Source organism: Coenobita brevimanus, chromosome 61, assembly GCF_032717465.1.
Source record: "Coenobita brevimanus isolate Jiangsu-jjx chromosome 61, ASM3271746v2, whole genome shotgun sequence".
NCBI lineage: Eukaryota > Metazoa > Arthropoda > Malacostraca > Decapoda > Coenobitidae > Coenobita > Coenobita brevimanus.
Genome location: NC_137014.1, coordinates 26,847,751 through 26,862,782, shown reverse-complemented (window position 1 = coordinate 26,862,782; position 15,032 = coordinate 26,847,751). Strand labels below are relative to the sequence as shown.

General features: G+C 47.3%; 1 protein-coding gene across 1 annotated transcript; it reads right to left on the bottom strand.

Annotated features, from left to right (window-relative positions):
• Window positions 1-1,508: 1,508 nt before the first annotated feature.
• LOC145403722 (uncharacterized) lies at window positions 1,509-4,913 on the bottom strand. Its single transcript, XM_080275402.1, has 6 exons — window positions 4,884-4,913; window positions 4,099-4,237; window positions 3,697-3,899; window positions 3,096-3,407; window positions 2,578-2,809; window positions 1,509-2,329 (listed from the first exon to the last, which is right to left on the bottom strand). Exons 1-6 carry the CDS (start codon window positions 4,911-4,913, stop codon window positions 1,509-1,511), a joined length of 1,737 nt encoding a protein of 578 aa, XP_080131528.1.
• Window positions 4,914-15,032: the final 10,119 nt, after the last annotated feature.

The following is a 15,032-nucleotide window of genomic DNA, read 5'->3' as shown; positions in this document are numbered from 1 at the left end:
ATTCTGTCGATCACTGCTCCGCCCGCACAGTAGTTCAATTCCCCTGATCACCTGGGGTTGGGGCACTTGCGGGGAATAGGGGCTCAGGGCCGTGATGCCCTGATGAACCTCTTGCCCGGGGTCACTAACCTCACCAATGTGTCCTCCTGGGGTGGTGGTGGGGTGGCGGCTCGGTGGTGGTGTGGGGGGTAGTGAGGTGGGAGGTCCTGCGGCGGGCACGGCGGGCATTTTAATTGTGCTATTCACTTTGACCCAGAACTATTGTCCAAACAGTATCTGAGTGATACTACTACCCATGATCTCAATACATGTCATAGAATTGTCTAGATTTCTGTTTTGTGACGTCTGCCTGTTCCACATCTAGAATTTGTCAATATATGTGTAAGGTTGTTGCCCTGAGTTTTTGTGGCCTGGCTCTCTCTTATTTGTTTAAGTTCCTGTCTAGAAAGGGAACCCCGCTGCACACTAGGCGTTCAAGGGACGGGAAGCGGACCCTTAAACACCTAGCATAACAAAGTTAATTACGAGTATATATCCTTCCTCCAATTTTTACTTAACGGAACCTTTACATTGCGATACCTCATTATCAATTTTATTGCTATCAGACGAATTTCTTCAGCTTAAGCTGGCCTTATAGTTATGAAGAATCTAATGAAAGCTATTTCCAATCCCTTCAGCTCAAAATATCTCTTCTCAGCTGAATAAAATCACCTGATGAGAGGGTTTACTAAAGTGGCATATGTTCGACTAGCAATAGCAAAATGATAGAGACTGATGATCAAAATGGCTTTACTTCTCATTATATTATTCTTCATATCTTTTAATATTATATTGTTCACGTGAATTTAATGTTTACCTGTCCATAGTTAACTGTTTATAAACACTTATTTATGCTGTGTTATGGGTTTGTCGACACCCCAGCTCTGATGTGAATACATTACCCATTTGGACGCACACATTGGCAACAGTCAAAAGATCTTGACAGTAGCCTTACAAATATAGCAAATTATTTACTAAAATTTATTATAAGACACCTGTACAAATACACAAAATATGACTAGATTTTCTGGAGTCCTTGTTTCCAGCCTCGAGATCTTCATAAGTAATCTTACTTGCGATATCAATGCAACGTCAAGCAACACAGGTTATGGAACAATGAAGGCAAACAATAAAATTATATACTATTTACATTAGTCATGCCCCAGAGGCCAGTTACGAGTGGATGACCGACCAAGAAATAGTTCAGATTTCTTCATATAACAGACTGGCTGTGTAATGGAGTACACTATAGGCATAGGTAGACTTGAAAATTATAAGCAGCAGTATATGCTTACAAGTGTTTAAAATGTTTCACTATTTCTTCTTAATAGTGTTACAATCCTATTTATGCATTTTTCTAAAAGGAATATCGTGTAATTCTTTCTGCTTGAGAGAAATTCTGGTTCAAAAATATTTTCATCTAAATATTGGAACGTTAATGTCTTATATGGTAGTTCTGGCGCTCAGTCCTACAGTGTGGTAGAGGTGGAAAAGAAGAACTTCTTTGAAAATCCAACATAATCAAGGCGAGGTGTGGCAGAGGGCACCAGACTGGTGTAGTGGGTGAAGAAGTGGCGGTACAGGTCACCAAACTCTTGATGGCCATGCTGCGCCAGAGTGTAACACAGGGACTTGGTAAAGGGAGTGCCATCCTTGCTGGGGTTGTACCATGTTAGTTCTCCGCTGTTGGAGTACAGACACACTGTATCTCTCAATGGTTCCTCCACCCTGCTGTCTTTACTTCTAGTGCATTTTGCTTCATCTTGTCTGTAGTAGCCGCAACAAAGGTCGAAGATAAACAACTTGGGCTTATTTCTGAGGCGTGAACACTGTGAATCTCTGAAGAGATTACAGAGCCAGTGTGAGTCCAACAGGCGGCCATCAGAGGTGAGAAACTGGTGGTCTGGGGTGCCATGACTGGCCACAATAAAGATGGCACAGCCGACACCATCTAGTTCCTCCATGTCCCTCACCTGGGACACCACCTGTCTGGTCTGTTGCTCTGTCAGATCCTGGTGGATGTGGCCACTGAACCCCATCTTTTTGAAGACGTTGGCTAGGTTGTGAGTCCCTGTCTGTGAACTGGGAAGGTGCAGGTCTGGCCGATCCGAAAAGGAAGTGTAGCTCAAGATGGTTACATAGCCACCACTCCCACCATAGATATCATCACCAACACTGTGCTTAACCACTGCTTCAGAGGATGGTTTCACTTGTAGCCGTAGTGACCCCACCTGCCGGAAACAGCCATTGCTACTGATGCTCCAGTAACTGTAACTTACACTGTTATCCTCTACAGTTTATGAGGAAGCTACTTATTGGCTAACTAAAGAGAGGCATATCATTCACTTAACACTTATGTTACTTACAAATTGTTACATTGGTACTGAAAAGCAATCAGTTGAACTTACATGGTGCCAGTAGAAGATTATTGAATTATTATGTGGTAGGACTGTGGCTCAATTTAAGTCACACTACTTACAGGCAACTGACTGAAGTGGCTTGTGTGTCCTTTGACAGTGGACGTTGTGGAGGGATTACTGGTTGTTGCCTGTGACTGCTGGTGAGACGGTGTCTTGGTGATGGACTGAAGGATATGCTCCCTGTGGAGAGTTGAGGCCAGTTGGCGGGCGGTGGTGACTCGCAGTTCCCTCACAAGTGCCCCTCCCACCACACGCCCACCATCCAAGTCAGGGTCAGCACCCACCTCCGCTAACTGCAACAACTTCTTCCTGTCCCACCGCAAAACAGCCTCAAACAGTGGCACACACAGCTTCACCAGAGAGTGACAAAAAAAAAAAAAAAAAAAAAAAAAGTCAGGCAAAGTGAAGAATGCAGTAACAATAAGCAGTCGTATGTGATCAAACTGTGCACCCAGGAATTTCTGGTACACTTGCACCCATAAAACAATATTCACATCCATAATAATATATAGTCAATGACCACCATACAATTAATTATTAAGATTGATTAATAATGTTTAATATGATGCGGCCAGTGGTGGTAGGTGTTGCCGGCTGGGTGGATATGAGTGGATGATAGTGTATGATGTCACGTACCCAGTGGTGGTAGGTGTTGCCGGCTGGGTCACGGGCCAAGGGGTCATTGTGGGGGTCGGCCAGCAAGACCCTCAGCACTTGTGTGTGGCCCCTCATGGCCGCCAGGTGGGCCGGGGTCAGGCCCGCCTTGTTTACGAGGTTGGGACTCAGCACCTGCAGCAGCCACTCCACTACCTCTGGCTGGTTGTTGGCTGCTGCCACATGTAGCAGTGTGCAGCCACTGCTGCCCCGGGTCACAGCCGGCCCTGTGTCCTGAACCAGCTGAGCCACCCTCTGCACATCACCCGCCTCCACTGATGCCCACAGTTCCACCTACCAAAACAACAACACTGTCACTGTGTGCCAACAGTGTTATCACACATATACACTGTATTTCTTGTACTGACATATGACAATATTGTGGCCTCTTTGTAACCCACATTCTGTATTTGTAGTTGCGTTAACACTTCTGTCAATGGCTCCTCAAATATCAAGAGTCATACGTCATACAATTATATTCGACCTGCTGTAATATTACTGCAGTGATGCAAGTACCATCACCGTCAATGTCGTTCGTCAGAGTAAGATAAGTTAATGTACGTTTTATGACATAATTTCATACCAATTGTTTGGCCAGATGAGAAGCAGCATGTCTGGCAGGGGAGGCTCTTGGAGGTGTGGAACGATTGGAGCTTCTTTGGGGCGTGGAACAGAGTCTTGGTGGAGTTTTGCGTCGCACTCCTCCACTGGATGTCAGGTCTGTGGCCAGTGCAATTGCTTGTACGGCAGGGCAGATGCGCGGGGTCATGATGCCACCTGATGAACCTGTCAGAAAACAAAGTCGTTAATTTCATAATCGTTGAATCATCAACAGAGACGATAAAAGCGCAATGGTATGCCACCAGATAAATGTTGTGTGTGTGTGTGTGTGTGTGTGTGTGTATGTGTGTGTGTGTGTGTGTATTAAAGTTAAGCACTGAAATAATTTCTCAGGTTGCTAGTTTCTTTACAGGAGCAAACATACCTTTGGGTGGTGATATCCTATATCGTTTATCGATGGTAAGTCGCGGTCTGGTGTGGGAAGAACTCGTGAAAGATCTGCTGACTTCAGTTGCTGAGCTGCCGACGTGGCTGAGTAATGTGTAGCAACACTGGCGTGTGGTCTGTGGGTCGTGGCTTCACTGACGAACAGCCGAGTACCTGTAGGATGCTTGACGAAAAAGTTTATGGCAAGGCTAATGGGTGAGCACGTCCCTCGCTGCAGCTGCTGTTGAGAGCGAGTGTGTGGAAGGAGGCGGCGGCCTTGCTTATATTGACACCACCACCACTACCACCACCACCAACCCGCTGCGTGATGTCACTATGACGTAGCCCGTGCGACACACACACACACACACACACACACACACACACACACACCCTCCTCGCCCGCTCCAACTTGTCGATTGTGACGTCACAAGATAAACAGACGCACGAACTCACTGCAGAGTACAGACCTGCTGCAGCTTGTATCCTGGCAGGGCGGAGCACATTATAAATTATTTGTGTGCTTAACTGCTTATGTGGATAATGCAAAGTTAATAGCCCTTAGAACGGCTCTACTTTTGATAGTTGACAGGAGGTGCCGATTGCCGATTCGCTGGTATAAACAAAAAAAGAAATTGGGGACGGAGATTTAGATCGTGAAAAGATGAAGGAAGTACCGATTAAGGAAAGACTGGTGACTGCGTTGTTGTTTTTCTTATGCTTCTCTTCTAGTTTCAAGCTGGCTCGTCTCCCACTTGTTGGTCTGTAGCCAATAGATCATACCAAGAGATCTGGTGGTGTCTGATTCTTCATGTCGTTACTTTGGTTTAAAATTATAAGAGTCTACACTCCGGGTTACCAGAAATCTATGAGAAAGAAATGATTTTTTAAGAAGCAGAAGAGACAGTCTTATATACTATATATATGAGAGAACGAATGCTGGACCAAGATGTAAGAATTTTCACTATGCTGACAAGACAACGCAAATTGTGACGTATCAAGGCAAATCTATAGGAATGATGGTAAGGAAAGTGGCAAACGAAATAACGGCTGCCTGCAGTCAATTTGAATAAAGCGGAAAATAAAAGTTAACATTAATTTACAGTAATTCCTAGCAGTGAGGTAAACTGAAGATATCGTTGATGGAAAAGTAACTGACTACACGACAGAAGGTACCATACTTGGACAGAAAATTAATGCTACAGGTGTATTAAATCACATATATACCATACAGAATACAGAAAGCAAGAGATGCTCTATCAAAGCTCCATATTGTTAAAGAATTACCCAAAATAAGTAAGTGTTATCTAATAAAATCATTAGTTGTGCCTGTACTGCATTACCCACCAGTACCACTGCATAAAGTAAAAAATTAAATAAATAAATAAATAGATAAATAAAGCTGCAAAGAATGCAAAATAAAGCCATAAGATTTGCTTTTAATGATCACTACCCACTTACTTGGACGACTTAAGAAATGCATATAGAAGGAAATATAAAAGCTATTAGTATTTTACTTCATGAGAGTCCAGTTAAAACAGCGATGGGATTACAAATAATAGACCCTGAACTTTGCCATATGATTCAGTTCGAAGGTCCATTAAAGCATACTTGATTTCCCAGATTTGTGACTGACAAAAGAGGAAACACCTCAACCTAAATGATTTTTATGGTGCAGGATAGCATGTTCAGAGATGAGTTTTAAGAGTAACTGAATGTGTGAATGTGAATCAGATGATTCTGAAGAGTGTGAGAAGACTGAATGATTTTAAGTGTGGAAGATGCAAGTACGTAAACAACGTAAATTACGTTGAGAGTATGAATGCGTGTCGGTGGGGCGTGACATACTAAAAAGATAACTGAAGTAATTCACCGGGTCGGTCAGGATCACTTCATGGTCGTGATCGTCAGCATTTTACCCTCCCGGAAGGGAGCTGAGAGCTCATATAGTCCGATCTAAGGGCAAGGCTGTGACCTTCACACACCCATACACCCGTCCCCTTACTCCAGGGTGACAGTAACCACCCACTTCGTCAGTGAAACTTTTCGCAACCTGAGCGAGGGACGAACTCCCGTCTACCAGATGGCAAGCGAGAACGTTCCCACTGCGCCAGCGAGCGGTGTACGTGAGTGCATGCTTAAACAATAAAGTGAATGGTGAGATATGGAGGAATGAAAGTGAGTAGTTGGTAAAAGGAAGGTGAATAAAAATGTATGTTGAATGACTAGAGACATTTTAAATTAAAAAAAGTAAATTAAGATGAAAAACAAAAATAAAAATAAAAGTAAAATAAAAAATCTGTCAATGTATATACAATGAAAATAATCAATATGTAAAACTCAAACCTGCAGTCAACATGCGTTAAGCCAGCCGGGAATGGTGATCCTCCTGCGGGTGTAATCAGTGTTAAAAATGCCTGAGCCTGATAGAGCGGCATTACATCGCAAATGCAGTTAAAGGGCGAGTGGGCAGTAAGGAAACATGGTTCAATGGTGAACAAACTGAGCAAAATGGTAAGGCCACCATCTTTTAAGACTTTGACTCTTCCACTTCTAACCATTTTTCATCCAATTAGTCTTCTTTCTCGCTGGTGAGGTGTGTTTAATCATCTCACCGATTTAGATTTTTTAGCGTGTGTATAGGTGTGCCACTGGGTCCAAGGGCCATTAAACTGGACGGAACTAGGCATGTTCAAAAGGTATTAAAGAGGAGAATCCCTGGGTTCGAACCTCTGATTTCTGTGACTATGAGTCGATAGGCAGAGGTCGGTACGCTAAATACTCCTCCAGGAAAACACCACGCACAGCAACCGTGGGATCTTGTTGTTTAAATATAATATTTACGGTATTGTAATTCGTAAATGTACGTCCTCCATTTTTTTACCATCTTCTTTACTGTAGCACATTGATATTTATTTTATTCCTGCTGCTTGCAGACGATTTTATTTTCCTGGTAGTGCAGGATTTATAAGTCTCTCCCATGCTGAATAAACTCATGTGTTCATACCAACAGGGCAAATTAAAAGACCTCATTTCAGCATCACCGTTCCCTTCTTTTAGACCCTCATATTCTGTATGTCTTCCTTCCACTTGATACCTCTAAACACATTGACTATGAGACATCGTCGTTCTTGTAAGCTTCCTATTATTTTATTTAGAGTACGAGATATTTTTCGAACTGAATAGTTAGAGGTATCCTTCTTTACCCCATTTCACTACTAGGAGGACTGTTCTTACTAAAGATGTCTGACGTTAACTAAGCCTACATAAGGCATTCCTGGGGTGAAGGGGTTAATTACATACCCTTCCTTCCCTTTTTACTTAATATAACCTTTTCATTACGATTCCTCATTATTAGTTTTGTTGCTGTCAGACGAATTTCTTCGGCTTAGGCTGGCCTTATAGTTGTGAAGAATCTACAGTAATAAAGGCTATTTCCAATCCCTTCAGTTCAAAATATCTCTCCTCAGCTGAATAAAATCACCTGATGCCACCAAAGTGGCATATATTCGACTGGCAGTAGCAAAAGGATATATCATTGTACTGATGTCAATGATGAGACGGATGATCCAAATGGCTTCACCTCTCGCTTTATCGTTCCTCAAGTCTTTTCAAATTATCTTAGTCACGTGAATTTAATGTCTACCTGTCCATATTTTACTATGTATATGAACTCATTATTGTTGTGTCATGGTTGTCAACATATCTGTGATGTGAATACATGATCCATTTGGACACACATATTGGCAACAGTCAAAAGATCTTGACAGCTGGCCTAAAAATATAGCAAATTATTTACTAGAATTTATTACAAGACATCTGTACAAATACACAAAATAAATATGACTAGATTTTCTGGAGTCCTCCAACACCTCCAGCCAGTTCACCACACCAGCAACACCAAAGTCTATCACCTCCAGTCACGGGGTCGTGACTTTTTCCCCGATGACGGTGGTAAAATGCTGGAATTAGTAACAGAGGGCACCACAACCCTAGGAGGAGCCTACGAAGGGGCGGACAGAGCGCGGCCTGACTCAGGGTGACAAGGACATAAGTCCACCCGGGCCGCGCACCCCTATGACCCAGAACTCGCCTACCGCCACCATAGCAGGAAACGGAGACTACCTTGCAGGCGAGCTGACCCTCGACAGGATCAGGGTGGAGCTATATCCTCAGCTCCAAGCAGCACCCCAGTGACGGCCAGCAGCCACACCCTTTGTGAGACAGCCAGTAGCCACTCAGCCCTTCAGGAGACGGCCAGTAGCCGCTCCCCTCTAAGAGCCACAGCCTATAGCCAGGTTCAGACAATGGCTTGTAGCCGTGCCCTTAAAAGGCCACGACCTGTAGCCAGGCCACACGGTAGGAGACGACCGGTAGCTGCTCCCCCGTCAGGTACTACTATACTCCTCTACAGGAACCAGCGATGGCTGGTAGCCACGCTGGGGAGAGAAGGGTAAGTCTCCTCTCCTCCTGTAGTTGCCTCAGAGGACAAGACACAGGCAATGACCGGTAGCCGCGCCTGTCGGCAGGAGATGGCCGGCAGCTGCTCCTCGTCGGCACGTCAGCCTCCACACAGGACTTCGGCGATGGCCAGTAGCCGGGCCGACAGGCAAGTGACAGCCAGTAGCCTGCATCCCCATCAGGGAGTCGGGCCCAGGCAATGGCCGGTAGCCGCACCTATGATGAAGGGACAGCCAGCAGCCGCCCTTGTTTCGTTGCCCATGGAAACCCAGCAACGGCCAGTAGCCACGCCAGGGAGGAGCACCAAAGCCACTCGCCCCCTGTGACTCCACTACGAGAGGGCGTTCTGCCATCAGACCAGCTGACAAGTGGGGGCGCAGATGACCCTGCTGTCCACCATGAACGAGGCAACCCTAAGGAGGAAGGTTTCAGCCCCGAGGACCCTTGGAGAGGCTCTGTTCTATCCCAAGAGTTATTCTCCACCCAGCTGGCTCTGAAGGGACCCTAACTGACGGACTCCGATGGAGGCTGACGCCACAGGCCACACCTGACGGGTTCCCTGACAACAGGACACCGCAGCCGATGGGCCCCTGAGGACGCCCCCAGGACCTCTGGGCGAGACCTCTCCCCACCGAGACGCAGGAGACACTCGTCCTCCGTCAGGCACCTGAGTGAGTGCTTTAGGAAACTCTTTGGCCCCAGTGCCGAGGGCCGTATTTCAGTTCCCAACCCCGACAGTGCAGGGCCCTTCGCTGCACGCAGCCCCAGACAAGAAAGGACACCTCTGTGAGTGATCCCGTGGCCGCGGGACACAGAGACCCCTGATGAAGCTCACCCCCTATCAGGAGTCTGGCTGTGAGCTCTCCCGCTGCCCACTGTCAATGCCGCCACCCTACCCAGTCCCGACAGTGAGTGATAATGAAAGTGCAGTGACAGTGAAAGAGTGACATAGCAGCGTGTTAAGATGTTTAGAGGGAAATTAAGTCAAAGATCTGCCAGTGATATAGTCACGGAAGTGTAGACCACCAGTGAAACAGTGACAGAGAGGAAAAGCCGAGCAGTGATTACAGGGACCTCAGTGAATGTGTACCTCGGCTCTAGTAATATAGTTCTTCCGCGATATTAGACCTAAAACCGAGCCACCCATCCTAATAACAGTGCAGATTTCCCCTAATGTGTCAGTGACTAATAGACGAGCTGTCGGTTCTGGGTAAACATGGCCAGTGCACTCTGCCATGTACTTAAAAACTTACGGTATATGTATCTTTTAATTTAATTTATCATTTGCACTGAACAAGACGTGATAACTTTAATTCCTTGCAGCTGGAGGGAAGGAGCCGCCATGTTGGCGATGACGTCAGCATTCACACTGCAGACGACGCTCCAATCCATCACACATTACTTTACCAGTAACAGAGATGATAGTTGTAACTACATGGCCACCATAGATCCAAACTACCCCCTTCAGGAATGTTGTGAAGGAATATTTTTCATGGTGTAAATGGGTGGTACCTGTTAGGTAAGTAAATTGTGGTGAAATCGACCAGAAGTAGCATACAGCTACACCATTCCCGAGCGGTGCTCGTACCTCATGAGGTGGGAAGTGTTAAATGTATGCCGTACATTATCAGTTGTATGAGTTTATGATGGTATTATGCTCATATTTAATATTTGACCTCTTCATTATTAGTTTTCTGAAGGAAAAAAAAAAAAACAGTTGCAGTGACTCAATTACAGTACTTCAGGAGAATGTGACGAAATACCGAATCGGCGGTCATTTACCGAATCAACACCGAATTGGCACTTTTTAATTGGTAAGTGTTATAAATTTGATCACCATAGAGGTTCATACTCACCTAATTATTTGAAATCTGGTCAAATTTTTATATTTAATTTTACTTTTTAAAAAATCCGAATTCACAGCGAAAACGAGCTAAAATTAGCGGAAGTGTTTCTCCTTTAGCTGAACATCTTGCCTTGGCAGACTTCTGCTTTGTATAAATATTAATTTAACATGCAAATGAATTTATTTGCACTTTAAATCAGTATCTGTGCAAAAATAGAAGTCTGTCAAGGCATGTTGGCGATCTAACCTTAGCACGTTTTCGCTCTGACTCCTAATATTCTATTAATAATTAAAGCACAGTTTTTTTTTACTGAATTTCAGATAATTAGGTGTGTATGAACCTATATGGTGAAGAATATAATATTTTCACAACAGTAAAGACTGCATTCCAGCACGGGGAACTTCCGACGAGCAGCCAGCCACCACTGTTTTCGTTTATTGTTATTGGCTAGTATACAGAGGAATAATTTCCCTACTGTGCTTTTGTCAGTGCATTTACACATTGGAACGAAACATTAGCAATTATTCCTCTTGTCACTGGACATTCTTAGAGGTCAGAAATAACCACTGTATCCTGGCTAAACGTTAACAAAGCAGACTATGCTGCTCCCTTCGTGTGAGTAGTGACGTTACGACCAATCACAGGCCGTTTCAGTGTCACGTGATTTTTCGGCTACTTTATTATTTTTTCATGTTTCTGCACATTTTTGTTAGAAATAATGGTTGACATAGTTATTTTCTGAGTATCTTTTACCCATACTTCTAACTTCAAAAAAATTTTGATCGGAAACTCGTCTATTCTCCTGCCCACCATCATAAGTGCTGTTCATTGGTTTAATGCTGTGTTTTTAAGGCGACTTCTCGTCGTAAAAACACTAGCTACTGAAGCGGGGTCCTCTTTCTAAACCGGACGTAAAGCACTAACAAAGGAACAGGACATAAAAACCAAGCAGTATACCGTATCACATCTATTACCTAGGTCCTACTCATAACAGTACACATAGAATGATATTTAGGATACAGAGACACAGAGATACAGAATTAACACTTGGCTTCGCAGAATAATCATATGCATTATCATTATTACACAGGGAGATTGCGAGTGTTCTTTAATAGGGTTCTCATGTCACTTGGAGGTAATATATAAATGGGGTTGTTCACTTTATGTTCTTTAATGGGATTCTTATGTCACTGGGAGGTAATATATAAATGGGGTTGTTCACTGTAAGAATACCGAGATTGAGAGTCTGGTTCAAGGATATTACTATAAAAGAGGTAGGGTGCGGATAGCGACACTCGACACTGTCACCTGGTCACGGAGACACGTACGCTTATCTTTCGACTCGCCCGCGCTCTAGACTCACAGAAAACTCCCTGGTTCCTTAATGTGGGGTGGGACTAAACCAATTTACAAAAATACACTTTCTGCCCTGATAGCACTAGATCCTAGTGGGCCACTGTTTAATATATTCTCCTGTGTAGGCACTGGCACTGTTCTCCTGGTTACTGTCACTGTCACTGTTTCCCCTTGTTTCCTGGGTATAGTACTGTCACTGTTGCACTTAGGATACAGGGAGGCTCTCCCGTCTGGGGACCTCGACCTGAGAGGCGGCCCTCGTGTTAGGACCGCGCCGGTGGGGTGCAGGGAGGCCCTGTGGTCTGGGGGCCTCGACCTGATAGGTGGCCCTCAGCACTGGGGCCGAACAACTGGAGCAGTTGGGCCTGTTTCCTCCGACTCCGGGGAGTGAGGGAGCCTGGATCGCCTTCGTCATGGGTTGTGGAGTCGGGCCTGGGCGTCCTGGGACTGCGGTTACCAAGGGGAAGAGGCGCCGTCAGGACTGGACTGCGGCAGCGTGTCCTTTGGGGCTCTGGCAGGAACAAGGAACTCCCGGGTGTGGGCGGTAGGTCCGATATCGGGCCTTGCCACCACTCTAATGTCTCATCTGGGACTATATTCTCGGATGGCGACAAAGAGCTCCCCGAAGGGAAAGAGGCTAGAGGAGGACTCACGTTGCCCGTGGTCTCTCAAGTGTGTCTGAAGGCCTGAGCCGGGGATCTCCTTCCCCTATTGCACACCTTGGCCGTAGCCGTGAACTTGCCCTGCGTACGGGGTACACCTATAGGGTGATCGGTGTCGCCCTTTCGCCGTGGCAAGGTACCGCCGGCGTGGTGTTCCTCCCGAGTAGGAGACAAGCCGGAGGGAGGGGCACAGAGGCCGCACTCTCTCCAGTACGGACTGATCCTACCTGCAGGGAATTCTCTACCCTGGTACGTGCCCCGGCCGGAGCCGAGTGTCTGCCGGTATGGAAGACGACTAACGGGCGAACTGGTTCGCCCGTCCGTTGCAGCTGGGTACCGACCCCGGGACGCCGCTTCCGTAATAGGGTAGTGCTACACGTACGGTAGCAGGGGCTCTTTACCCTGGTCCGTATTCTGGCCGTAGCCGAAGAACAGTAGGAGAGGGATGCACTAGGGCAACTCTCTCTCCCTGGTATGTTTAGGCCGGAGCCTGGGGTCGCCTTCCCCTTTGCACACTCTGTTAGGCCGTAGCCTAGGTTTGTCTGTCTCTTTTTACTTTTGTTTAGGCCTTAGCCTTGGGCCTCCTGCCCTTGGGCCTCCTGCCCTAGAGGGTGTAACAAAGCCGTTATTACGGTGTTACCTGGGACTGATTTAGTTTCAGTCCCACCCCTATTCTGTCGATCACTGCTCTGCCCGCACAGTAGTTCAGTTCCCCTTATCACCTGGGGTTGGGGCACTTGCGGGGAATAGGGGCTCAGGGCCGTGATGTCCTGATGACCCTCTTGCCCGGGGTCACTAACCTCACCAGTGTGTCCTCCTGGGGTGGTGGTGGGGTGGCGGCTCGGTGGTGGTGTGGGGGGTGGTGAGGTGGGAGGTCCTGCGGCGGGCACGGCGGGCATTTTACCACCCTCCGCGTTGTTGAAGTCACGGCCCCGTGACTGGAGGTGGTAGGTGGTGGAGGTAGCTGTCTGGTAGGCTGGGGTCAGGTGTTGGGTGAGACTGACCCAGTGAGTGGTGAACGGGTTGGGCTCCTGATGGGGGTTGAGCGTGAAGTGGAGGGAGGACGGATGGTTGGTCCAGCGTAGGAGGCGTAGCAGGTGGTCAGTGCCCTTGACTCTGGCTGGTGGGCGGCTGTATGGGTGCCAGCGGACTTTCGTCACCTTCATCTCGGGGAATGGTGCCTGGTGGGGAGATGAAATTTGAATGCTCGAGAGTGACGGGAGGTTGGTGGTTTTATTGGGGCTAATTTGGTGGAAGGAGCGTCGTCCTTTGGGGAATTAAGAATTGGGAAAGTTCCAACGTGCTTGGTGGAGGGGTAGGGTTATGGGGGAGGTGTTTGGGGGGGTATGTGGGGAGGGTGGGTTTTGGGGTGGATGTGTGATGGGTGGAGGTGTCGGTGTGTATCTTGCGGGCGGGCGTGAGAGGCGTCCTGATCTGGTGGTGGTAGTGGTTATGGTGGGTGTGGATGGTGAGGCTGGTTGTGTGCGTGGTGGTGGTGAGGGTGTGTGGGGGTGAGGGGGGGAATGGTTGGGGGTGCGGTGTGGCGCGTATAATGGGAGTGGTCATGAGGAAGGGTGGTGGTGGGTGTGGGGGTGGTGGAGTGGCGAGTGGTGTGGTTTTCGGGGGTGGGCGGTTGTGGTGATGTGGGCGGCATGGGTGAAGTGGGTTGGGAGGTGGTGGGTGGATGGGTGTTAGGTGGGTGAATTTCAGGTTGTGATGTAGTGGTGGTTTCAGCCTGTGGTGGTGGTGTGTCGGGGGGTGGGCTGGTTGCTGGTGAGTTTGAGGAAGGGGGTGAGAAGGAGTAGGAGTAGGAGCCTGGGGGGTGATTCTGAGAAAGGTAGGGGTGGCCAGGTGTGTGGGCCGGGGTGCAGGTAGGCTTAGTGCGGGGGTGGGCGGTGTCGGGTGGGTGGAAGGGGCGCACGTGGCGATTTCTGTATGTGCGGTGTTGTCCTTGTTGATCCACAGTGACTTGGTATGGGTTGGGTACTCGCACAATTTTGTAAAGTCCGTTGAATCGGGGGGAGGTCTTGGGTGGGGTAGGCAGGTTTGCGACAACAACAGACTGGCCAGGTGTGTGTGGGTTGGAATGGGTTGCGTTAGGTGCTAAGTCTTGTTGTGAATGCAGATGGTGGAGGCGGCGTTTGAGGTGGTGGAGAGGGTCGGTGGTGGAGGGTGGGGTGGGCGGTTGTAGGTGGTGGCGGAGTGGTAGGAGTAGGGGCGATTCTCCGAAAACTCTCTCGTGTGGAGTTATTCCATCTTCTTGTGGGCACGTATTTAAACCCCATTGTATGATCTTGACGTGTGCAGGCCAGTCTTCGTTTCCCGTTTGCATAATGCGTGTGCGGACCTGGTTCATAAGGGAGCGATGGCTTCTCTCGCAGATGCTGTTGCCCTGGGGCCAGTAGGGGGATGAGTGAGAGATGTTGTATCCGAATATGCTAGCTAGTTCTTCCCAGATTTTTCCCATAAATTCTGGAGGATTATCCGAATGAAGGGCCTGTGGGATCCCAAAATAAGGGAATACATGTCGGGTGAGGGCATCGGCGACTGATAGTGCGGTGTGATCCTTGGCGGGGCAGGCGATGATAAACTTAGAATATACATCT

Coding starts and splice junctions, on each gene's coding strand:
- LOC145403722 (XM_080275402.1), bottom strand. CDS start 4,913: ATGAAGAATCAGACACCACCAGATCTCTTG. Junction 3,900..4,098: donor TAGGATATCACCACCCAAAG/GTATGTTTGCTC, acceptor GTTTTCTGACAG/GTTCATCAGGTGGCATCATG. Junction 2,810..3,095: donor GCAACACCTACCACCACTGG/GTACGTGACATC, acceptor TCTCTGGTGAAG/CTGTGTGTGCCACTGTTTGA.